The sequence below is a fragment of the Balaenoptera ricei genome, chromosome 7, assembly GCF_028023285.1.
Source record: "Balaenoptera ricei isolate mBalRic1 chromosome 7, mBalRic1.hap2, whole genome shotgun sequence".
NCBI classification, from domain to species: Eukaryota; Metazoa; Chordata; class Mammalia; order Artiodactyla; family Balaenopteridae; genus Balaenoptera; species Balaenoptera ricei.
Genome location: NC_082645.1, coordinates 18749022 through 18773471, shown reverse-complemented (window position 1 = coordinate 18773471; position 24450 = coordinate 18749022). Strand labels below are relative to the sequence as shown.

Below are 24450 nucleotides of genomic sequence, written 5' to 3'. Positions count from 1 at the left end.
AAAAGAACAAATAAATTCTCCCCGGCTCATGCACTGGGCCCTAGACTATGCTTTTTATCACATTGGGTACATTTGAAATAGATGTTTATTTACATGATCATTGTTCTACTGAATATCAACATTTCACTAGACAATATGTTTTTGATGTAACACAAAGTTACATTTTCTTAAAATATAATTCTCTGTTGCATTTAATAGCATGTGAGAAATGTGTACGAAAATAAATGAGTAGATATTGGGCCAAATTCTTGTTCCCATTCCTAAAATTCTTAATCTTTTCAAGTATACGATGGAGGTATAAGAATCTGGCCAGATGTGAAAAATCACCTTAAAATTTATCACCAGTTCAACTGTGAGGCGGAAGTGAGGAATACATATAGTTGAGGTATTTTATATGATAAACTGTTTTATGGTGTGACTGGTGTACAAACTGATCTTTTCTCTTCCTAACTCAAGCTAACAGACCTCTAGCTATGAATGTGAGTAAAACATATGAAAAACTAACACAGACATGTCCTTGGGAGGAAGGTCAATGCTAAGGAGTTAATGTTAACGTTTTTGGTCCCTGAGAAGGTGGAACACCAAGATTCCATCTAATCCTGCTTGACAGGTGAACTACTTCCGTGGTGTCAGACACAGTAAGGACAACTTCTTCAGACCACTGAAGCCAATCAGACAGTCATGAACAGATCTAAACTAAAGCTTCTTCTCTTTCCAAGTTCCTACTCAGTCCCAGGAAGTCTAAGTCAGGATCAAGTAGGCATCAAAGAAGAGTGATGGGCATAGCTCTGTAGGCTGCTCTTCTGGGTTAGTGGAGCAGCTTAGAAAGGAGAGGTGTCATCTCCTAACAAGAATCAGGCAGCACGACAGTGGCCTGTGATCAACACCTCAGTCTCCGTGGACCCATCCACGTCTGTAGACAGTGCATCTTGAGCACTTTATGGATGTCTAGGAACTGGCCTCTAGAAGTGAGTGCAGTATTTACAGAGAGCTGAGCCGTTGAGGAAGAAGGAAGGTGAGAGGTGACTGCAAACTTCAACAGTGCTCTCTTCTATCAGACGTGACACCCAAAGAAAAACCCGAAGACCAATCTACTACAGCTGGAGTGAACCTCTGGAAATAAAACTGCATAAATCAAATTGGCTTGAGAAGTAGGACTTGAAAGAATATTTCTTATTGCTGAACCAAGAGCAGCAAAGTGTATTTCACTAACTTTCTAATGTGAAAAGACCATAATGACATCTGAGTGATGATTCCCCCTGAAGGTCCAGCCGTGGGCAGTTCTTGCTACCCATGTGACAGGGAGCAGACTGCCCTTCTCTCCGGATCCTTCTCTGCAGAGTTGGAGCAGTCCTGCAGAACAGCAAAACACCCAGGGTGGTCTTCGTGCTGGGTTTGGGTTAGAATCCTTAATAGGCCCTACACTTGATCACTGAGCAGAACAGGAAGCGATCTTTTTAAATGCAAAGATTCAGATGAGAAAACAAGGCATTGTCCAAGTAAGACAGGAGAGAAATGGCCTATTTAAGTATCTATCCAGACTAAGTCTGCAAGTTGTGATCACAAACATATGATTTTAGAGGAGGCTTGCTTTAATTGAAGATAAAACCCAAAGAATACCATAATAATGAAAATGTTTTATATGTATTTACTTTTGGAAAGACCAGTATAAGACCTATGCCCATTCTGGGCCCTACCCTTCAAAGCTTTTACTCTTTAAATACTTTTTTGTAATTCCAAATTATAAAAACATGAATTTGTAAAATAAATACTATAAGTCAGATGTTAAACGCTCTATGTTAAACTTGAAAATTAGGCTGTTAGACTGCTGGTCATGTCAATTACTTCCAGGCTAGAGTCACACTTTTGGAATACAATGGATGGTATGAACTGTGTTCCACTGGAAGGAAAGTTGTGTATCCTATGAAGGTAATTTGCTGAACAGATGTAAACTTGGGAGAGTCTAACTGTTGTGGGACTTATCACCTTCAAGAGGAGACAAACTATTAATACTTTGAGATTCTATTTTACTCTAAAAAAATCATAGGGAGATAATCCAGAAAATATCACCTCTAAGTATCTATGGAATAATCATGGATTAACTGTAATCAGGAACATCAATAGATGAATTTAAATAAACTAAGCTTCACATGTAAACTGTAAACAAAACAATGGTAATTTCCATATGACACATGGACTTTCTCACTATACTTGTATAGCCACATATATTCTTTGAATATCTCATACTCCTTACCTAGAAACTATTTTTATGCCTAAAAGTATATTTATACTCCTGAATTATACTTTCAGAAAATTCAGTTCAATAAATTAAAGCCTGCATTCCTAAAAATACTGATGATAAAAAACAAACCTTCACGAGCTGAAAAAAAGAGTAATGGATTTTTTGAGCATTTATTAACTATCAGTTACTATAAGATTTTTAAAAATGTTTAAATATTCTTGCTGCTGTTAGTTCACAGATCACTTGACAACCCATGAGCATCACATGTGCTTTTAATTCATAAAGGTGTTTTTTTCTCTATGTTAAACTAGCCTCATTTTATTTAGTCTCTTTGTTCAACACTTTAGGGAACTATTCCTTAGGTCTTTAGAAATGTTCTTTTTGTCTGAAAACACACTTTTTTTTTCCTATTGACATTGCTTAGTAATTTTAATTGGGTATTATTTAATTGGGTATCACCAAATCTACCTTACCCAATCCCATCTTTCAACTTGGCATAGCTTCCTATTTAGATGAAACAGTACACATGGGACTTCCCTGGTGGTCCAGTGGTTAAGACTCCAAGCTTCCACTGCAGCGGGCACTGGTTCGATCCCTGGTCAGGGAACTAAGATCCGTCGCGCCGCACGGTGCAGGGGTGGGAGAACCACTGCAAATGAAGTACATGATATCTTGATGAATATCTGCATCACTCTGTGCTTTGTTCCCATTTAATACACATGCAAGGTTACTATAGATAGCCAAATGACCTCTTTGATCCAAATACTGGAATAATTAATGGCTATTTTGCATTTCAGAAGCTTGGGTGAGGAACTGTAGGGTGCTCTGCCATCTCAAACAACAGGGAGATGGCTAAAAATTGTTTTCATTTTTGCTAGAAATTCTTTTGAAAACTATGTGTGTTCCAGTTTGTAGAATATAGCCTAAGCTTAACTGTGTCCTTTAACTTGTTCCTGAATTACAGGGAACTCATATGTGCTATTGAACAGTTACTCTCTCATTTAACAGCCTTATTATCAAGTTAAATAATTTATTTCTTCTTAAAGGCCACAATGCTTGCTGAAAGAGAACATGGATATATGTAATACTGGGTCCCAGTTACATTAGACTGAATGCAAATAAAGTACCTCATGCTACTTAGTCAATTGTCTTTAGTTCAACCACAACTACATGCTGAAAGGGTCGATTCACTCCAATGTGCCCTTAGTCTTGACTCTCTTCCAGTGAATGAATATACTATAATTTCTAACTGCTTTGAATATTTATATTTTGAAGAGTGAAATATTAAAGTATAAACAAGGAGGCTGCATTATTCTAATCTAAGAGAACATACACACAGTAATAGTCAAATTAAGTGAATAGTTCAAGTAATAAAGGCACTGAAATTGATTTGAGCTATTGAAAATCATCCTGCAAATGGAACAGTATATCATTTCCATTCACTCTTCTCTCTCTGTTTGCAATTAAAATGTCTAGGAGCTGGGGGTAGGAGAGTCAACACATCAGAGGATTAAAACCAATTAAATGTATATACCTCTGATTTGGATCCGACACCTGAATGTTATACATGCTTAATGCAAAATAACAAAACTACAGACACATTTACTGTAGAGTCAGACTTCAAGACAACAATTTCTCCCATTTCCAAAGTAAGCTTCTAAGTAAGAATATCTGTTCCCCGGCAAAGACTAATCAGAAAAGGCCCATTCTATTTAAATAATGATGAAGTGTTTTAAAAGCAAAGAGTATTCATGAAAGCTTCCAGGTTAATGGCAATGAACATAAGATTCCTCTCATCAGAGAGAGATGACACCCAGGCAACCACTGAGCAGCTTCAGAGTACAGAAGGCTGGGCCCCCACCCCAGTGCTGAGCAACGTATCCTCACTCTCCACCAGCCCATCTGTTAATATACAGGCAACTCCAACACCAGCGATGTACGGTCTCTTCTACTTCACAACAAATCAGGACCAGAAGCCGCATCCATTTCCTGTTCCTCAAGCCATCCAACCCCCTGTTACATCCTAGTCTGTCTTCATATTAGATTTGTTCATCTCCCCAAGGTTGAAGTTGAACTCTTTGAACACCTGTATAAGGACAATCCCAACGGAGACGGTGGTGAACCCGCAGGCCATGCCCAGGAAGTCCACCAGACCCACGTTGCTCCACTCCCGGAAGAGGATGGCCGAGGCCAGCAAGACCAGTGTGGTGAACACAACGTAGTAGATGGCCCCAAACACAGAGGAGTCGAAGCACTCGAGGGCCTTGTTGATGTACCTGAACTGCACGATGATGCTGCAGCCAAGCACGGCCAGGAGCACCAGGCACAGGCAGAGGGCACGCTGACTAGACGGATTGTTGTGGAAGATGTCTTGGGCTGCCAGCCCAATGCCCTTAGTGGAAGGCACGGTGAAACTCCCCAGCAAGGAGCAGATGCTGATGTAGACCATGATGTTGGTGGGCCCGTGGGCCGGCGCGATCCAGAAGATAAGCAGCAGCAGCATCAGCAGCACGATGCACAGATAGCCCACAAACACTGGAAGAGAGAGGGCGCGCGGTGACCCGGGGGGCGGAGCAGCGCAGCCCTCGCCGTGCGCTCCGCCGCCCGCCCCCGCCACTGTCACCGGGACACCCTACCGCCCCGGATGTGCTCTACCACAGCCCCTGAGCTCGTTCCACAAAAGTTATTCCCATCCTCATTTTCACCATTAACACATTCACAGCGCCTATATATTACATGTCAGTAAGTAAGTCTTCTCTCTATTGGTAACATTTTTATAACAATAAAAGTCAACAGGGATGCTTTGAGATTTTTCTTTTCGGCCACACTGCGCGGCACGCACCACTTCCCCTACCAGGGATCGAAGCCGTGCCCCCGCAGCAGAAGTGCAGAGTTCCAACCACTGGACTGTCAGGGAAGTCCCGAGAATTTTTTTAAAACCATTTCACAAGATGGTCAACTCAACAAACCCTAGGCAGAGAGGGCTCCTATGTGTGGGGTGGGAGAGAAAGAGAGTCACGTGGGGTCTCAAAGGACACGCAGGGAACCTGTAGGGGTGTTTCTGGCTGTTGCAGCCACTGGGGGCTGCACACAGTGGGCAGAGGCCAGGGGTCCTGGGATGTGCAGACGGTCCCACACAATGAAAAATCATCCTGTTCTCCTGACAACTTCGGAATGTCACCTTGGACAGGAAAGTGGAAAATGTTTATAATAATCAGGGCCTAGAACCTGTTTTATGTGTAAAACAGAGTAATTTGGCAAGGATTTAATAGACATTGAATTTTTCAGAACTTCAAGAGTTATTCTCCGTTTCAGAAGATCCCATTGTTGGGAGTTCCCTGGTTGTCTAGTGGTTAGGATTCCAGGCTTTCACTGCCGGGGCCCAGGTTCAATCCCTGGTCAGGGAACTGAGATCTGGCAGGCCACCTGGCGCAGCCAAAAAAAAAAAAAAAAAAAAAAAAGAGGATCCCATTGCTGATGGCAAAATCCTTAGTGTTTGAGTCAATAGCACAACACCTCCATGTCGGTCTGTTTTGCACCTGCCAGATTCGCAGCACACACGGTGTGGGGTCTGCTGGCTTTAATATGTCTTCTCCTACAGTTGTACCTGAGCATTCTATTTTGTTCCAAAGTACTGTTCTTAGGGCATTATGTTGACTGCTATTATATGTACAAGGAGTTGTATTTTCCATGAATTTCATTCCCAGATTGTAAAGGGGGTGCCAGGCACTGGGCCTGAGGGCTGGGAACAGCCTGGACACGTGTATCAGCAAGCAGGTGGTGGGAGCCCCTCTTCCCCAAGGATAAGAAAAAGACTATGGAGCTCTGCTGCAGGGGAAGATTCAGGAAGACACTACAGCTGAAAGCTGCCTGGGAGCCTGACCTATAAACTGCGCAAGGGGTAGTGGAGCAGAGAGCAGCACGTGCAAACGTAAAATACTGCCGAAGTGTGGGCTGTCTTTGTGGGAAAATCAGAAGTAGCTTGAATGCAAGTGCGCAGGCTTTATTTCAGAAAAAGCAGCTGGGCCTGAGTGCCCAGTAGTTTGGGCTTTCTCTCATCAGGGGGCAGGGGTGGTGGTGATTGCAGTTATGAAAAAAAAAAAGAAATTATGTCAAAAGTAGATACCAAAAAAAAAAAAAAGTACAGGGCTCTGCGGGGGCTCTAAAGATGAATTAAATCAGACCTCGGCTCTCTGAGAGCTTCCCTTCAGAGGGAAGCATGGAGGCCTGGACGCACGGTGGTCCTGAGAGGAGCAGCCTGGGGCCGATTCCGCAGAATGGGAGCCTCCTGCTGCACCACAGATGCGGGGCGGGGGACGGCGTCCATGCACAAGGTCCGGGTCCCGGGAGGCAGCAAAGGGGCCAGGGCAGCAGGGCAGCCCCGGGGGGCAGCAGCGGACAGTGGTGAGCAAAGAGGAGCCAAGGGCCCGGAGGACAGACCACAGCGGGGCGGAAGGTACAGCCCCAGCCGGGAAAACTGCGCCGGAGGCGGCAAGCTCTCTGGCACCATGGCTCTGAGTTACCTGGGTTGGTCAGCTTCTCCTCCAGCTCGGCCTGAGTGGTCACACTCTCAGATTTCGGGGAGTGGATAATCAGCACGACAGAACCCGCACAGCTTAGTAGACACCCCAACTTGCCCAAGATGTTGAGCTTTTCTTTCAGAAGGTAAGAAGCTAAAATGGACCTTCAATTTTAAAATAAGATATGATTAAATCAAACTATCTTGACCTGTTTCTTCTAACTGCAGATGTTATTAAAGCTACATCTTCTTTACAGTCACATTTTATTTTTAAATTAGTTTTTAAGTGTACAAAGATTAGGAATTTATTAAAGTTGCTATTTCAGTACAAATAGGATCTTCATGCCAATTCCATGCATAGCCAGTACATAATGATACTCTTAACTCATACCACTATATTATATTATTTCAGTAGATATGAAATATACCAGGGTAGAAAAATAAGTTTTATGATTGATCAAAAATAGAAATATTGCTTCCATATTTTTAAAAGTACACAGTCCAAAGAAACTATGTTAAGTAGGAAAGCAGGATATGAAAATCCTTAAAATAATTACAAGTAATTCATGATCAGAACACTTAAGTTAAAATAAATTAAGTGAGAAAATGCACAAATAAAAAAAAATCAAAATGCTAATAGTAACTGAATTATGGTAGAAAGAGTATGGGTGATTATTTTTCTCTTCTCTAATATGGAAACTTTTAAAATGTGGTCACATTACTTATTTAATGCAAAAAAAAAAAGCATTCCTCATAAAACATCTGTAATCTTAAGACTGGTAACAGTGTTTCTTATTTCCCTGTATAACATCAGTATACAATTTGAATGGGGAAACCTGGGCTTTTTCTGAATCATGGGATTGGCCATTGTCAGTTTGCTGGTGTCCAAGCCAAAGGCACTCAGGGAACATGAACATCCACGGGGAGGGCACACCAGACCCAGATATCAATATATATACAGGACTATTTGCATTCATCTTCATTTCACAGATAAGGAAACCAAACCTCAGAAAGGATCAGCACTGAACCCAAGGCCACAAAGCTAACAAGAGGTGAAGCCATGGAGAGGTCAAAGCTTCCATCTTTCCCTTACAGCACTTTGTGTCCCTGGCCCTGGACAGCCTGGTCCCCAAGGAGACCCAGCAGTGTAGCTGGGAAAATAAGCAACATCCCTGAAAGAAACCACACAGGATATAATAATACAGAACTGGACGTTAAATTGGGGGGCTCCACACAGCTGCACGGAGAGGTAGCGACAGAGGAGTGGGCGGCTCTGAGAATAAGAGGTGGGCTGGAGTCAGCCTGGGACAACGGGTGGGCCTATGCCGGGGGAGAGGGCTGCCATGCATATGGAAGAAAGGGGCAGGGTAATCCTGCACGGGGGGGCCAGCTCACCTCTTATTCCACTCTTGGTCTTACACCAGAGTACAAATTAAACAGCCCTGCTATAAAACAGAGTGTGTAACAACTTGAGGAATGCCAAGGCCAACAGATCAGGAAACAACTGCCATTGAAAAAGACAGTTTATTGCTCACAGTCTCCGAGCTGAGGGCCGTAGTGCCCTATGCAGGACGGCACAGGGAAGTGCTAGCATTGGTCAGGAGGTGCTGGCGGGTTGCGGAGGGCTGTAGCAAGAGCCTTCACTTCACTGTGGTCTCTGGGGGGAAGGGGTGTGTAAGGCAGTGCAAGCGGTTTAGGACTGGCCAGAGGGAAGAGCTCAGTGGCGCTTGGGCACGGGCTGTCCCTAGCTGTCTATGACTTGGTCCTGGGGGATCAGAGCAGGTGGGTAGTGGGCAGGAGTGTGAGAGTCCAAAAAAGGAGGTGGTTGGGGTGTGGGCTCTGGATCGGTTGGTTTAGATTTGAAACGCACGCCTGAGCAGGAGAACTCCTCCCGAGGAGAGAGGTGCGCGTGCCAAGGGACATGTGAGCCAAGGCAAGGTGACTCGGGACCGGACGGTCCAGAATGAGGCGTGTGCAGCACAGGCATGCAGGGCAGATGATAGGGCATCCAGTTTAGAGACGCTAGACACATGGTCAATAGAGTACCGTGTCATTTAAGGACACACCAGATAAAGATGTGGGCAACTGCTTACCTCCTGAGTATGCTCCTCATGGAGAACTAGTCCTTGCCTCCCCTCTGTGGCTGCGAATGGACGACCCCAGCGCGGCAGGAATAGGGGCCATCTACCTAATAGGCTTCCCCAGCAGGAAATCCACCAGCTGTCTAGGCTCAAAACCTTTCTCCTCTCACTTTTCCTGGGCTGCAGTAACTAAAGCCTGCTACCTTCTGAGCTGAGATTAAACAAAAAGCATACAAAATCTCTTTGACTTAAATCAGGAGTCCACAGACTATGGCTGAAGGCCCAGTCCAGCCCTTCACCTGTTTTTGTGAATAACGTCTTACTGGAACACAGCCATGTCTACACAGTTAGTCTGGTCTCTGGCTACTTTCCACTACAATGGTAGAGGCGAGCAACTGCAACAGAGGCCACATGGCCCACAAGGCCTGAAATATTTACCATCTGGGCCTTTACAGAAAAAGGTGGCCACCCCCTAAGTTAAATGATCTACAGAACTAATCACACATCTACCTGGAGAGCTGGCCTGAGGTGGAGGCACAAGTTACATGTCGGCACCAGGGCCACAACAGCACAGAGGAGCAGCGTCCTCACTGGAGGGGTTGGGGAGGAGAGCAGAGGTGGGAGGGGGGAGTGAGGAGCGGTGTGATAAAAGGCAATGGAAAGAGGGGGAAAGAAATGTAATGCCAAGAGAGAGTCAATACACTATCTTAATAAACTTACAGTAATAGTAAACAAACAAAAAATGTGCTGTAGAATTGACAGCAAGGTCTTGAAGAGAAATCTGTACACCCAAGTTCATAGCAGCATAATGCACAATAGCTAAAATGTGGAGGCAACTCAAGTGTCCACTGACAGATGAATGAAGAAGGAAACAGTACACAAGGAGTGCACAAGGGTTCCCTTTTCTCCACACCCTTGCCAACACTTATCTCTTTACTTTTTATGACAGCCATTCTAACAGGTGTGAGGTGATATCTCATTGTGGTTTTGATATGAATTTCCCCCATGACTAATGATGTTCTGCGTCTTTTCATGTACCTATTGGCCACCTGTATGTCTTCTTTGGAAAAATACTTACTCAGTTCCTCTGCCCATGTTTTAATCAGATTGTTTGTGATTTTTTTTGCTATTGAGTTGTAAGATTTCTTTATATAATTTGGAGATTAACCCCTTACCAGGATCTATGATTTGTACATATTTTTTCTCATCCTATAAATTGTCCTTGTATTTTGTTGATGGTTTCCATTGCTGTGCAGAAGCTTTTTACTGATTTTTTAAAAGATTTTTTTTTGATTTTAAAGTCTTTATTGAATTTGTTACAATATTACTTCTGTTTTATGTTTTGGTTTTTTGGCTGTGAGGCATGTGGGACCCTAGCTCCCTGACCAGGGATCGAACCCACACTCTCTGCATTGGTAGGCAAAGTCTTAACCACTGGACCACCAGGGAAGTCCCTGTGTAGAAGCTTTTTGGTCTGATGTAGTCTACTTACTTATTTTTGCATTTGTTGCCTTTGTTTTTGATGCCAGATCAAAAAAATTGCCAAGACCAATATCAAGGAGCTTACTCCTTATGTTTTTCTTCTAGGAGTTTTATAATTTCAGGTCTTATGTTCAACTCTTCAATCTGTTTTGAGTTAAGTTTTGTGTACAGTGTAAGATAGTGATCCAGCTTAATTCTTTTACATGTGGCCTGACCAGTTTTATGGAAGAGACTATCGTTTCTCCATTATATTCTTGACACTTTTGTCTTAAATTAATTGACCATATACGTGTGGGTTTGTTTCTGGGTTCTCTATTCTGCTCCACTGATCTACGTGTCTGTTTTTATGCCAATACCATACTGTTGGGACTTCCCTGGTGGCGCAGTGGTTAAGAAACTGCCTGCCAATGCAGAGGACACTGGTTTGATCCCTGGTCCGGGAAGATCCCACATGCCGCAGAGCAACAAAGCCTGTGCACCACAACTACTGAGCCTGACCTCTAGAGCCACGTGCCTAGAGCCTGTGCTCAGCAGCAAGAGAAACCACCGCAATGAGAAGCCCACGCACCGCAATGAAGAGTAGCCCCCGCTCGCCGCAACTAGAGAAAGCCCGCATGCAGCAACGAAGACCCAACGTAGCCATAAATAAATAAATAAATAAATAAATAAATACCATACTGTTTGGATTACTATAGCTTACAATATAGTTTGAACTCAGGAAGCTTGATGCCTCCAGCTTTGTTCTTTCTCAAGATTGCTTTGTCTATCTTTGTTTTTTATGGATCCATGCAAATTTCAGGATTGTTTGTTCTATTTCTGTGAAAAAATGCCACTGGAATCTTGATAGGATTGCACTGAATCCATAGATTGCACTGGGTAGTATGGACATTTTAACAATATTTATTCTTCCAATCTATAAGAATGGAATATCGTTGCCTTTATTTGTGTCTTCTTCAATTTTTTTCATCAATGTGTTAATAGTTTTCAGTGTACAAGTCTTTTGCCTTCTTGGTTAAATTTATTCCTAGGTATTTTATTTATTTATTTTTTTGGCCACGCCACGTGTCATGCAGGATCTTAGTTCCCTGACCAGGGTTTGAACCCGCACCCTCTGCACTGGAAGCTCAGAGTCTTAACCACTGGACTGCCAGGGAAGTCCCTATTTTATTCTTTTTGATGCAACTGTAAATGGGATTGTTTTCTTGATTTCTTTTTCTGATTGTTTTTCTTAGTGTGTAGAAACACAACTGATTTTTGTACATTGACTTTGTATCTTGCAACTTCAGTGAATTTATTTATCAGTTATAACAGTTTTTTGGTAGAGTCTTTGGGGTTTTCTATATACAATATTATGTCAGCTGCTAGTAGAGACAGTTTTACTTCTTCCTTTCCCATTTGGATGCCTTTTATTGCTTTTTCTTGCCTTGCTCTGGCTAGGACTTCCAGTATTATGCTCAATAAAAGTGGCAAGAGTGGGCATCCTTGTCTTGTTCCTGATCTTAGAGAAAAAGCCTTTGGCTTTTCACTGTTAAGTATAAAGTTAGCTGTGGGATTGTCTTATGTGACCTTTATTATGTTGCAGTATGTTCCCCCTGTACCCAGTTTGTTGAGAGTTTTTGTCATGAATAGATATTGGATTTTGTCAAATGCTTTTTCTGCATCTATTGAGATGATCATATGATTTTTACCCTTCATTTTGTTAATGTGGTATATCACACTGATTGATTTGGGGATACTGAACTATCCCTGCATCCCTGGTACAAACCCCACTTGATCATGGTATATGATTTTCTAGTGTATTGTTGAATTCAGTTTGCTAATATTTTGTTGAGAATTTTTGCATCCAATATTCATCAGTGATATTGGTAAGTAATTTCCTTTTTTGTAGTGTCCTTGTCTGGTTTTGGTGTCACAGTAATGCTGGCCTTGTAAAATGAGTTTGGAAGTATTCCCACCTCTTCAATTTTGGGGAAGATTTGAGAAGGATCAGTATTAATTCTCCTTTAAATATTTGATAGAATTCACCTGTGAAGCCATCTCTTCCTGGACTTTTCTTTGCTGGGATGTTTTAAATTACTGATTCAATCTTCTCCTGTTCAGATTTTCTGCCTCTTCATGATTCAGTCATGGTAGGTTGCATGTTCTAGGAATTTATCTGTTTTTTCCTAGGTTACCCAATTTGTTGGTGTAGAATTGTTCATAGTCTCATGATCCTTTCTATGCCTGTCATTCAGTTGTAATGTCTCCTCTTTCATTTCTGATTTTATTTGAATCTTCTCTCTTTTTCCTTAGGTAGTCTAGCTAAAAGTTTCTCAATTTTGTTTATCTATTAAAAAAAAAAGCAGCTCTTAGTTTTGTTAAGCATCTCTGTTGTTTTTTTTAAAATTTTTTTTTTTTTTTTTTTTTAACTTTTATTTATTTATTTATTTATTTATTTTTGGCTTGTGTTGGGTCTTCGTTTCTGTGCGAGGGCTTTCTCTAGTTGCGGCAAGCGGGGGCCACTCTTCATCGCGGTGCGCGGGCCTCTCACTATCGCGGCCTCTCTTGTTGCGGAGCACAAGCTCCAGACGCGCAGGCTCAGTAGTTGTGGCTCACGGGCCCAGCTGCTCCGCGGCATGTGGGATCTTCCCAGACCAGGCCTCGAACCCGTGTCCCTTGCATTGGCAGGCAGATTCTCAACCACTGCGCCACCGGGGAAGCCCCATCTCTGTTGTTTTTAATGGATGTTATTTCATTTATTTCTGCTTGGCTTTTTATTTCCTTCTTTCTGCCTACATTGGGGATAGTTTGTTCTTTTTCTAGTTCCTTGAGGTAAAAAATTATGTTGTTTATTTGATATCTTTCTTTTGTCTTAATGTAGGCATTTATTGCTGTAAACTTCCCTCTTAGATCTGCTTATGCAGCATCCCATAGCTTTTGATATATTAGGTCTCCATTTTCATTGGTTTCCAGATACTTTTGGATATCCCATTTGATTTCTTCTTTGACACATTGGTTGTTCAGGAGCGTTTATTTAATATCCATATACCTGTGATTTTTCCAGCTTTCCTCCTGTTATTGATTTGTAGTTTCATACCACTGTGGTCGGAAAAGATACTGGGTATGATTTCAATCTTCTTAAATTTGCTAACACTTGTTTGTGACCTATTGTAAGATCTATCCTGGAAAATGTTTCCTGCACACTTGAGAAGAATGTGTACTGTGCTGCTGTTGGATAGGATGTTCTGTATATGTTAGACGGCTCTAACATAGGGTTCAAGTTCCATGTTTCCTTGATTTTCCGTCTGGATGATCTATCCATTGTTGAAAGTGGGGTATTGAAGTCTTTTACCATTATTGTATTGTTGTCTATTTTTCCCTTCAGATCTGTTAATATCTGCTTAATATATTTAGATGCTCTGATGTTGGGTGTGAATATATTTGTGATTGTTATATTTTTGATGAATTGACCACTTTATTATTGTCTAATGACCTTCTCTGTCTTTTGCTACTGTTTTCAGGTTAAAGTCTACTTTGTCTGATATAAGTATAGCTACTCCTGCTCTCTTTTGGTTCCCACCGGCAAGGAAGATCTTTTTCCATCCCTTCACTTTGAGTGTATGTGTTTCCTTAAAACTGAAGTGAGTCTCTTGTAGGAAGCATATACCAGGGTTCTATTTTTTAACCCATCTAGCCACTCTATGTGTTTTGATTGGAGAAATCAATCCTTTAACACTTCCAGTAATTATTGATAGGTAAGGACTTATTAATGCCATCTCATTAACTGTTTTCTGGCTTATTGGAGTTCCCTTGTACCTTTCCTTCTCTCTTGCTGCCGTCCTTTGTGAACTGCTGATTTTTCCATTGTGATATTCGTTGATTCCCTTCTCTTGTTTGTGAATCTACTGAAGATTTTGTTTTGTGGTTACCATGAGGCTTACATTAAGACATCTTAGAGATATAACAGTCTATTTTACACTCATAACAATTTAACTTCTATTGCACACAGAACCTCTAATCTTTTATTCCCTCCTTTTTTTCATATTTTTGATGCCACAATTTACATCTTTTTCTACTGTGTATCCATTGATCAACTGTGGTAGCTATGGCTCTTTTTTAAGACTTTTATCCTTCAACCTTTATACTAGAGTTAGGTAGTTAACACACCACCATATTACAGTATTCTGTATTCAGTATTCTGAATCTGACTATATGCTTACTTTTGCCAGTGTGTTGTATATTTTCATATATTTCCATGTTACCAACCAGTGTCCTTTCATTTCAGCTTGGAGAACTCCTTCAGGCATTTCTTGTAGGCAGGTCTAGTGGTGATAAACTCCCTCAGCTTTTATTTGTTAGGGAAAGTCTTTTTTTTTTTTACAGTCCAGGTCTTTTATTTTCTTTATACCCATCATGCCATGAATTCATAGGGAATGGGCTCCAACAGTTCAGGCTCCTTTCCACTGGTTCTCACAAAGTGTGCTTCTCTGGATGGAGCAGGCTGGCACTTCAGTTGAACCCAAGTACCTTTCTCTTTGGCTTCCTTCTTTTCCTGATCATTTTCCTTCACCCGTTTCAGGAAGCTATCTCGGCTCTTAGAGTGCTTGCTTAATATGCTCGATATGCACATTAATTCTCTTGGCAAGAATCTTGCCCTTAACTTGTTTACAATGATGCCAACAGCATGCTAGGTAACACTGTAGACTCTCCCAGTTTTGCCGTGGTAACATTTGTGGGGCATTACTTTTTGAACAGTGCCCATTCCCTTGATATCTACAATATCACCTTTCTTGTAGATTCGCATGTATGTGGCCAAAGGAACAACTCCATGTTTTCTAAAAGGCCTAGAGAACATGTAGCGGGTGCCCCTCCTCTTTCCCTTTGTGTTGGTCATTTTGGCAAATACTTTTTCATATAATTTGTGTGGCAAGGAGACTGAAGAATGCTTCAGATAACCCATCAAAGCCAAATCACTGTTACAATGAATGCACACTTCACTTTAAATGGTGAGAAGAATGCTTGAGGGACAGGGGGAGGGACAGGAGGCTCCGGGAGCCACGTGCGAAGGGAAAGTCTTTTTCTTGCCTTCATTTCTGAAGGACAACTTTGCGGGGTATAGTATTCTTGGCAGTTTCTTCCTTTCAGCACTTCAAATATATCATCCCCTTTTCTCCTGGACTGCAAGGTCTCTGTTCAGAAATCCATTGATAGCATTATGGGGGTTTCCTTCTATGATTTTTTTTTTCTCTTGCTGCTTTTAAAATTCTCTGTCTTTGATTTTAGACAGTTTTATTATAATGTGTATTGGACAAGATCATTTGGGACTGAAATTTTAGGGTAACCTATGAGCTTCATGAACTTGGATGTCCAAATCTCTCCCCCAGTTTGGGAGGTTCTCAGCCATTATTTTCTTTACATAAGCTTTCTACTCCTTTCTTCCTCTCTTCTTCTCCTGGGATTCCAATGATGCCTACATTGTTTCTCTTAATGGTGTCACATAAGTCCCACCAACTTTCTTCATTCCTTTTCGTTCTTTTTTCTTTTTGTTCCTCATATTGGAATTTTCAGTTGATCTGTCTTCAAGCTCACTGATTCTTCTGTTTGGTCGTCTGCTGTTAAAGCTCTGTGTTGAATTCTTCAGTTCTGTCATTTCATTCTTCAGCTCCAAAATTTGTTTGGTTCTTGTTTTAAATCTTCTATCTCTTCATTAAACTTCTCATTTTGGTCTTGTGTTGTCTTCCTGATATCATTAAATTGTTTACCTGTGTTATTTTGTAGTTAAGAGTCTTTGGAACAGTTATTATGAATTCTTTGTTAGGAAATTCAGGATCTTTATTTCTTTGGGTGTTACTGGAGGTTCTTTTGGTGGAGTCATGTTTCCCTGATTCTTCATGATTCCTACAGCTTTGCATGTCTGCACATTTGAAGAAGCAGTCACCTTTTCCAGACTTTACGGGTAAGGGAAAACTTTCACCTAGGGGTGGGGGCATGCTGGAGTGTGCTGTGGCCCTCAGTCAGTGGTGTGGGGCACCAAGAGCAGGCGCATACGGTGGCACCAGGTCCGGTGGGGCATAATGTCTTTTGGCTCAGGCTGCTAGGGTCTACATCATCAGCAACTGTGTGTTCCATGGTGAGTAATGCTGAGGGTCCATAGTGGCCGCAAGGGGTACTGGGGTCCATAGTATCACTTGGGGTCCAGTGGCTAGAGACCAACTATAAGCTCACTAGTAGCTGTGGGATTCCTACCATGGCCCTGCAGTAGCTGCACACTCCCCAGCCCCACAAGCCATGCACAGTGTAATGGAGGCTGGTGACAGGAGTTGGGCCAGGGGTGTGCACGTGCATAGCTCAAGTGGCTGGTGGCAGGTCAATGCAGCAGTGCAGGCTAGTGACAGAAGACAGGGCCTGATCCAGACCAACATGTAGCTGTGGAGGCTGGCGGCCGGAGTGCTCTCCTGTGGCTGCCAGGATACCCGCTCCCAACCTGCACATTACAGTGGAGGCCTGCAGTGTGGAAAGGCACAGCTGGAGGCGCTAGCTGCAAGGAAGCACATGGTGGCGGGGTCAGCTGTGGAGGTGTAGGCTGCTGTCTTGCACTCACACGGCCACAGAGGGCTGCTTGCTGCCCGTGCGGTTCCCAGGCTCCCCAAGTGCAGGGGAGGAGAGTGGGGAAATGGAGGAAGGAAGGACTCGGGCTTCTGGCATCAGTGAACGCAAATACCTATAGGGCAAAAGTTGGTGAAATATGCAGGGGTCCACGGTGGTGAAATCTGCTAAGTTTTTCTGCAGAGCAGGTCACTGAGAACCACACTCACTCCCACTGCATGGCTGCCACCGGTATCCCCTGCTTTTCTTCCTTGCTCCTAGCCATTTCAATACACTTCAGTTTTGCCAATCTGGGTGGGAGCTTCGTGTGGTGCTCTGAAAGTCTTGGGGAAACTGGTCACTTCCTCCATTCTTCCTTTCCTGGCCAGGGGAACTCTTCCTATCTGGGAAGTTCCCTCATGGCACTGAGCAATCCCAACTTGGGGGAAGGGATAATGCAGTCAAAATGAAGCTGTCTTCTTCCTTCTTTTTCTTGCAGTTATTCTCAGGTTTTTGGTTCCACTGTATCACTAAATTTTCTCAAGTGACTCCGGAGCTCTCCCAGAGCTGTTTTCATTAATGGATAGCTAATTGTTAATTATTGTGGGGAGATGGAGGCTGAGTTCTTCCTTTCCAATCTGGATGCCTTTTAATGCATTTGCTTGACTAACTGCTTTGGGTGAAGCTCCAGTACAATTTTGAATAGAAGTGGCAAAAATTGGACATCTTGTCTTGTTCCTAATCTTAGGGGGAAAGCATCCAGTCTTTAACCAGTAAGTATGATGTTAGCTGGGGCTTTTCTATAGAGATCCTTTGCAAGATTAGCAAGTTACCTTCTATTCCTAGCATATTGTTTTCATCATGAAGGGGTGTTGAATTTTATAAAATAATTGTTCTGTGTCTGTTGAGATGTGGTGTTCACCCTTTATTCTATTGATGTGGTGTATTACATTATTTTATTTTTGACATTAAATACACCTTGCATTCCTAAGATAAATCCCACTTGGCCATGGTATATAACCCCTTTTATATATTGCTGGACTCAGAGTATTTTGTTGATGATTTATCCATCTATATTTGTAAGAGAATTGGTTTGTAGTTTTCTTGTGCTGTTTGGTTTTACCAGGGTAACATTGACTTCATAGAGTGAGCTGAGAAGGAACCCCTCCTTTCCTATATTTTGGAAGACTTTATGAAGAATTGCTATTAATTCTTCTTTAGATGTTTGGTAGAATTCACCAGTTTTACCTAAGCTTTTCCCTGATGGAGATTTTATTTACTAATTCAATCTATTTACTTGTTACAGGTCTTTTCAGATTTTCTATTTCTTCTCAAAACAGTTTTGTTAGTTTGTGTCTTTCTAGGAACGTGTCCATTTCACCTACATTATCTAACTTGTTGGCATACAGTTGTTTATAATATTTGCCTATTAATTCTTTTCATTTCTGTACAGTTGGTAGTAATATTCTTCTTTCATTTCTGATTTTAGTATTTTTAGTCTTCTCTCTTTTTCGCTTTGTCAGTCCAGCTAAAGTCTTATCAATTTGGATGATATTTTCAAGGGACTAACTGCTTTTATTGATTTTCTCTATTGTTTTTCTATTCTCTATTTCATTAATTTATGCGCTAATCTTTATTATTTCCTCCCTTCTATTTTTTTGAGTTTGTCCTCTTTTTCCAGTGTCTTAAGATGGAAGGTTAAGTTGTTGATTTTGAGATCTTTCCTTTTTTTTTTCAATGTAGGCATTTACAAATATAAATTTCTGTGTACTGCTTTAGCTGAATCCTAAATACTTTGGCATGCTGTTTCTTCATTTTTATTCATCTCAAAGTATTTTCTAATTTCCCTTGTGATTTCTTCTATTTTTTAAAATATTTATTTATTTATTCCTTGGCTGCATCGGGTCTTAGTTGCAGCACGCGGGCTCTTTGTTGTGGTGCATGGGCTTCTCTCTACTTCTGATGCGCGGGCTTCTCTCTAGTTGTGGCACACGGGCTCCAGAGTGCATGGGCTTGGTAGTGGCAGCACACGGGCTCTCTAGTTGTGGCACGCGGGCTCTCTAGTTGCAGCGTGTGGGCTTAGTTGCCCCATGGCACGTGGGATCTTAGTTCCCCAACCAGGGATCGAACTGGCATCCCCTGCATTGCAAGACCAATTCTTAACCACTGGACCACCAGGGAAGTCCCATGATTTCTTTTCAGATCCATTGATCATTTAGTAGTAAGTTATTTAATTTCCATATATTTGTGAATTTCACAAAGTTCACTGATTTTACTTTCTAATTTCATTCCACTGTGGTCAGAGAACGATTTCAACCCTTTCAACTTTACTGATGATTTTAATGGCCTACCACATGGTCTATCCTGAAGTATGTTCCACATACACTTGGGAAGAAGGTGAATTCTGCTGTTGTTGGGTGGAGTGTTCTAAAGATGTCTATTTTATCTAGTTGGTTATAGTGTCATTCAAGTCTTCTATTTCCTTCATGATCATTTGCCTAGTTTTTCTATCCATTATTGAAAGTGGGGTATTGAAGGCTGTGACTATTATTGTTGAACTTTCTATTTCTCCATTCTGTCAGGTTTTCTTTTATATATTATGGATCTCTGTTTTTAGGTACATATTTGTTTATAATTGTTATGTCTTCCTAACAGACTGCCCCTTTTGTCATTATAAAATGTCTCTCTTCATCTCTAGTAACTTTTGTTTTGTTTTGTTTTACAGTCTATTTTGTCTGATACATAGCCTCTCCAACTTTCTTATGGTTACTATTTGCATAATATATCTTTTTTGTTCCTCTTACATTTAATCTATTTGTATCTCTGAATCTAAAGTATGTCTGAAGTAGAAAGCATATAGCTGGATCTTGTTTTTCATCCTGCCTGACAATCTTTGCCTTTTAATTGGATTGTTTAATCCACTGACATTTAATGTTTTTATTGATATAGTTAGATTATGTTTGCCATCTTACTTTTTGTTTTCTATGTTTCACGTCTTTTTTTTGTTCCCTATTTCTTACTGCCTTCTTCTGCATTAAGTGAATCTTTACAGTGTGGCATTTTAATTCCTTTAATGATTTTCTTCACTATACTTGTTTGAAGTTATTTTCCTTGTGGTTTCTCTAAGGCTTATCAGAATACATTTCAAACTGATACTAACTTAACTATAGTGAGATACAATAATGTTACTCTTATATAGTTCTATTTCCTCTTCTTCCTTTGTGTGTGTGTGTGTGTGTATATATATACACACACATACACAGATACATGGTGTTTATTAAATCTGTTTGCTTATGTGCATTTTATTGAAAATGAGGTTTAACATTAGTGGAATAAATTTATTTTCCTATGTATAAAGTGGCACCTTTTGCCCTTTGTCATTTTATCTATTGGGGTTTTCATATTATTTTGGTCAATTTAAGAAATTCTTTTTTTTAATATATATACATTTTAAAAATTTATTTATTTTATTTATTTATTTTTAGCTGTGTTGGGTCTTTGTTGCTGTGTGCGGGCTTTCTCTAGCTGTGGTGAGTGGGGGCTACTCTTCGTTGCGGTGCGCGGGCTTCTCATTGAGGTGGCTTCTCTTGTTGCACAGCACGGACTCTAGGTACCCGGCCTTCAGGAGTTGTGGCTCGTGGGCTCTGTAGTGCAGGCTCAGTAGTTGTGGTGCACGGGCTTAGTTGCTCTGCGGCATGTGGGATCTTCCCGGACCAGGGCTCAAACCCGTGTCCCCTGCATTGGCAGGCAGATTCTTAACCACTGTGCCACCAGGGAAGTCCAAGAAATTCTTTATATCATCACTTTAATTACTGTCATATTGAAATCGTTTTTCCATCCTTCTTATTTTATCTTTTAGTGTGGAAAATTAACCTTTTCATTTTTATTGCTTCAAATGTTTGAAACTTCTTAACCTTCTAAGATCTGAAACACATTAATAGTTTTCCTATACATGGACCGTAAACTCTAGGTACATAGCTAAACTTTTTTTTCTCCCTTTTTACAGATACAATCTCTATATGACTTACTCTGGTTTGTGCTAGAGATGCGGGTTTGTTCAATGAAAATCAGAGACATAAACTATCTGTAGCTACATGCCACAGATACTCAGGTAGGTATTAATGGAGATGCTAGTTAACACACTGGGTTCACTTCAGCTTTACATAGCATACTCTGCACTGCTGAGTGAGATAACACACCTCAACATATCAAATAATGTCATCACACAAATCAGGCACTGAATGTAGTATCAACAAACCATTCAATGTTGTATTTGTTTCTATTTCACACTTGGATGGCCATCCTGTACATAATGCTTAATTCACTTAGATCACATTTTGATGGTGCTATGATTAGGATTTAAACTGATGTTCCTACAAATTGTTTACCAGTTTTCCCAAAACTATTTATTTAAAAAAAATAAAAGAAAAGAAACCCTCTGTTTTAAACTGGAGATATGACAACTAAATGCAGATACTAGACTAGATCTTGCACTAGAAGGAAAAATAATGGTATAAAGGATGGCAGTATAAGGATAATGGTATAGAATAATGGTATAATGGTTCACTTAACAAAATTGGAATGGGGAAGGCAGATTAGAAAGATACATTTATTATAATAATGTTAAATTTATCAAAATTGATGATTATACTATTGTTATGGAGAGGATGTCTCTCGTCTTAGGAAATACAAGTCAAAGTGTTTAAGGGTAAAGGATCATGATGTATGTAACTATTCTCACATGGATCAAAAAAAAAAATCCAAAAAACAAAACAAACACCACATTCATAATAGAAAAGTGCTTCTCAAACAAAGGTGATTTGCCCCACAAGGGGACATTTGCTTATGTCCAGAGACATTTTGGGGAGAGGGAGCTACCAGTATCTGGTGAGTGGAGGCCAGGGATGCTGCTAAACACCCTAAAAAGCACAGGTCAGCCCCCCAAAACAAAGAATTATCTGGCCCCAAATGGTGATAGTATCAAGGTTGAAAAACCCTGATACAGAGAAAGGAAATGATGGAGCAAGTGGGATAGAACATCAACAATCGATGTATCTGGGTGAGGGGTATATGGATGCTGTTTTGTTTTTTTTTTTAATAAATTTATAAATTTATTTATTTATTTATTTATTTTTGTCTGCGTTGGGTCTGTTGCTGTGAGCTGGCTTTTTCTAGCTGTGGCAAGCAGGGGCTACTCTTCGTTGTGGTGCGCAGGCTTATTGTGGTGACTTCTCTTGTTGCGGAGCACGGGCTTCAGTAGTTGCGGCACATGGGCTCAGCAGTTGTGGCGCACGGGCTCAGTTGCTCTGCTGCATGTGGGATCCTCCCGGACCAGGGCTCAAACCCATGTCCCCTGCCTTGGCAGGTGGATTCTTAACCACTGCACCACCAGGGAGGTCCCTGGATGCTGTTTTAATTATTCTTAACCTTGTAATTTTTCTGTAATTTGGAAATTAATTCCAAATAAAACATTTTTAAAGGCCTTTTTAAAAGTTCTTTGTTGTGATGATTACTTTATCATATATTAAACCACTACAGTGAAAAGTGGAGCTATCTGGGAACTCTCTATTCTATTTCACTGATATTAGACATCTTTTTTCCCAGTGCCACATTCTTTTCATTTGTTTCTATGTAATTTTAGCAACCTCATCCCATTAACAAAAAAAGAAACTTCTTTTAAATATACATATACATATGTACCTACATATTGATATCTTTACTTTTTCCAAATTAATTTGTTTTCTTTCTTTTAAAAAACCTCTTATTGGGATCCTGAGTTGAAAGCATTCTTTTAATCCAGAATGCCATCTCACACGGTTCTTTGGGAAACGTCCCCTGAAGACCTGGAGCAGTGAACATTTCTAGTGAGGAGTCTTTGACTTATCAAAGTCCTTAAGAATAGACAGTTCTTTGGAAATTAATGAAGCAAGGCATTTTAATATGTGTGCATTAAATGTGCAAAGATCATATGGTTGGGTTGTTTATTTGCCTGATTATTTTTCAGGAAACGGAGAGTGAGGCTGGGCTCTGAGAAGCTGAAGTAGTGATTCCCCAACGAGAGTGCCACTCATGTAATCTAAGCTTTTCAGGGCCATCCAAAATGCAAAGTGATGTTAAGCCACATGTGATACTAGGCGTATGTTTGGATTAGAACAAGGTACTACAAACACATTTTCAAAGGTTCACACGTGGAAAACGCTTTTGTGCTTTTTAGGCCACAGAATCTTAAAGCCTAAGTAACGCTAAGGTACGCAATTAAATACATCTACCATAGACACACTTCTCTGCAAGGATCTGGAGCTCTGTCTGGAATATAGCAGAATACCAATATATCAATGAATTAGAAACCTGGATGCTATTTCGCTTCTATTCTATCTCTGTTTATTAATGATTTCTTCAAAGGTAAAATAATATAAATAGGTTCACAAGAGGATAAGTGTTAATATATTTAATAAATGTCTCATAAAATCATTTTCATAGGTAAGCCAAGTGTAATAAAGAGGAAGACCCCATTTGTGGTGGCTGGCTGCTTTCGTGTCCCCAGTCCTCTCTTTTCCCTTTTGCCCCATATCCAGGCAACCTGATAAGAAGGACAGCTCACACCCTCAGGCCCTTGGCACTAAAATTTCAAACCATGTAAGCCCCAGACTGAGCATGGGAACCTCCACCTGGCTCACTTCGTAACTGCAATAAAAACTCAAGGCCCCGCGTTGCTCCTGTTCTACTCCAGACCAAACCAGAGCCATTCTCCTCAGGTGATACATTTGCTATTGACTGTTGTGAGTCGTGAATCCTTTTACACAACCCACTGGAGCCCATGTATCATTTGTCCCAACCTCCATAATCTCCTGAGATAGGGGACTGCCCAGCATCCAGCAGGGGATGCTCGGGACCCAAATAAAACACCAACTGACTAGTTTTGCTTATTGATTTCTCAGAATCACTTGCCAAGGAGCTGGGAAGACTCCAGTCTCTAGGAAGTCTTCCAGAGCAAAGACCAGGAGAGTGATGACATCATGTTGGTATCCATGAATAAGTTAGGATTTGAAATATACTGAAGCAAATGTCTAAGAGAGGGTTAATAATTCATACAACTAAATGTGAAGGGATAAAAATTAAACCATATGGAGTGCAATACTGAAGACGTATCTTCAGTTACACTTCTACTTTTATTATTTTAACAGAAACATTTAAAATGAAAAGTTTTCTTATACCTAAACTACACGTTAAAAACCAAAACACAGAATCCCAGCTCTCACCCAAATGGCACTCCAAGGGCACCAAGAGGAGTCACCAGGACTGTGGGGACCGCCGTGTAAGCCAGGAAGTTTCCAATCTGGCCAACAGCCACTGTCAAGAGAATCACAAGGGTATCACTGCAATTACAAAAATCTCTTTGAGCATTCATCACAGAGTTGAATTTTGCAAGACTGTGCTCTGAAAGGGCTACTTCTTTTTCATTACTGGTGAGGAAGGAAATATGGGGCATCATTTGCATGATTAAGACTCCTGAAAGTAGAGGAGAGCAGGCCCCACAGTATCACTGGTCCAATTAGTTTCAA

The 24450-nt window shown here is 41.0% G+C and overlaps 1 protein-coding gene and 1 pseudogene across 2 annotated transcripts in view; both read right to left on the bottom strand.

Moving 5' to 3' along the window:
• Positions 1–2412: 2412 nt before the first annotated feature.
• The window catches only part of NIPA1 (NIPA magnesium transporter 1), a 38502-nt gene continuing 16464 nt past the window's right edge, over positions 2413–24450 (bottom strand). The window contains exons 3-6 of one of the 2 annotated variants that reach the window (XM_059927118.1): positions 24148–24238; positions 6766–6926; positions 4519–4777; positions 2413–2891 (exon numbers count right to left, since the gene is read on the bottom strand). In XM_059927118.1, coding sequence (XP_059783101.1) covers positions 2795–2891; positions 4519–4777; positions 6766–6926; positions 24148–24238 — 608 coding nt within the window. In that variant the 3' untranslated portion in view covers positions 2413–2794. Of the gene's footprint in view, positions 2892–3903; positions 4778–6765; positions 6927–24147; positions 24239–24450 lie in introns of those variants that run through there. The other variant, XM_059927117.1, reaches the window with a different exon arrangement.
• Positions 14677–15201, bottom strand: LOC132368464 (large ribosomal subunit protein eL21-like; annotated as a pseudogene).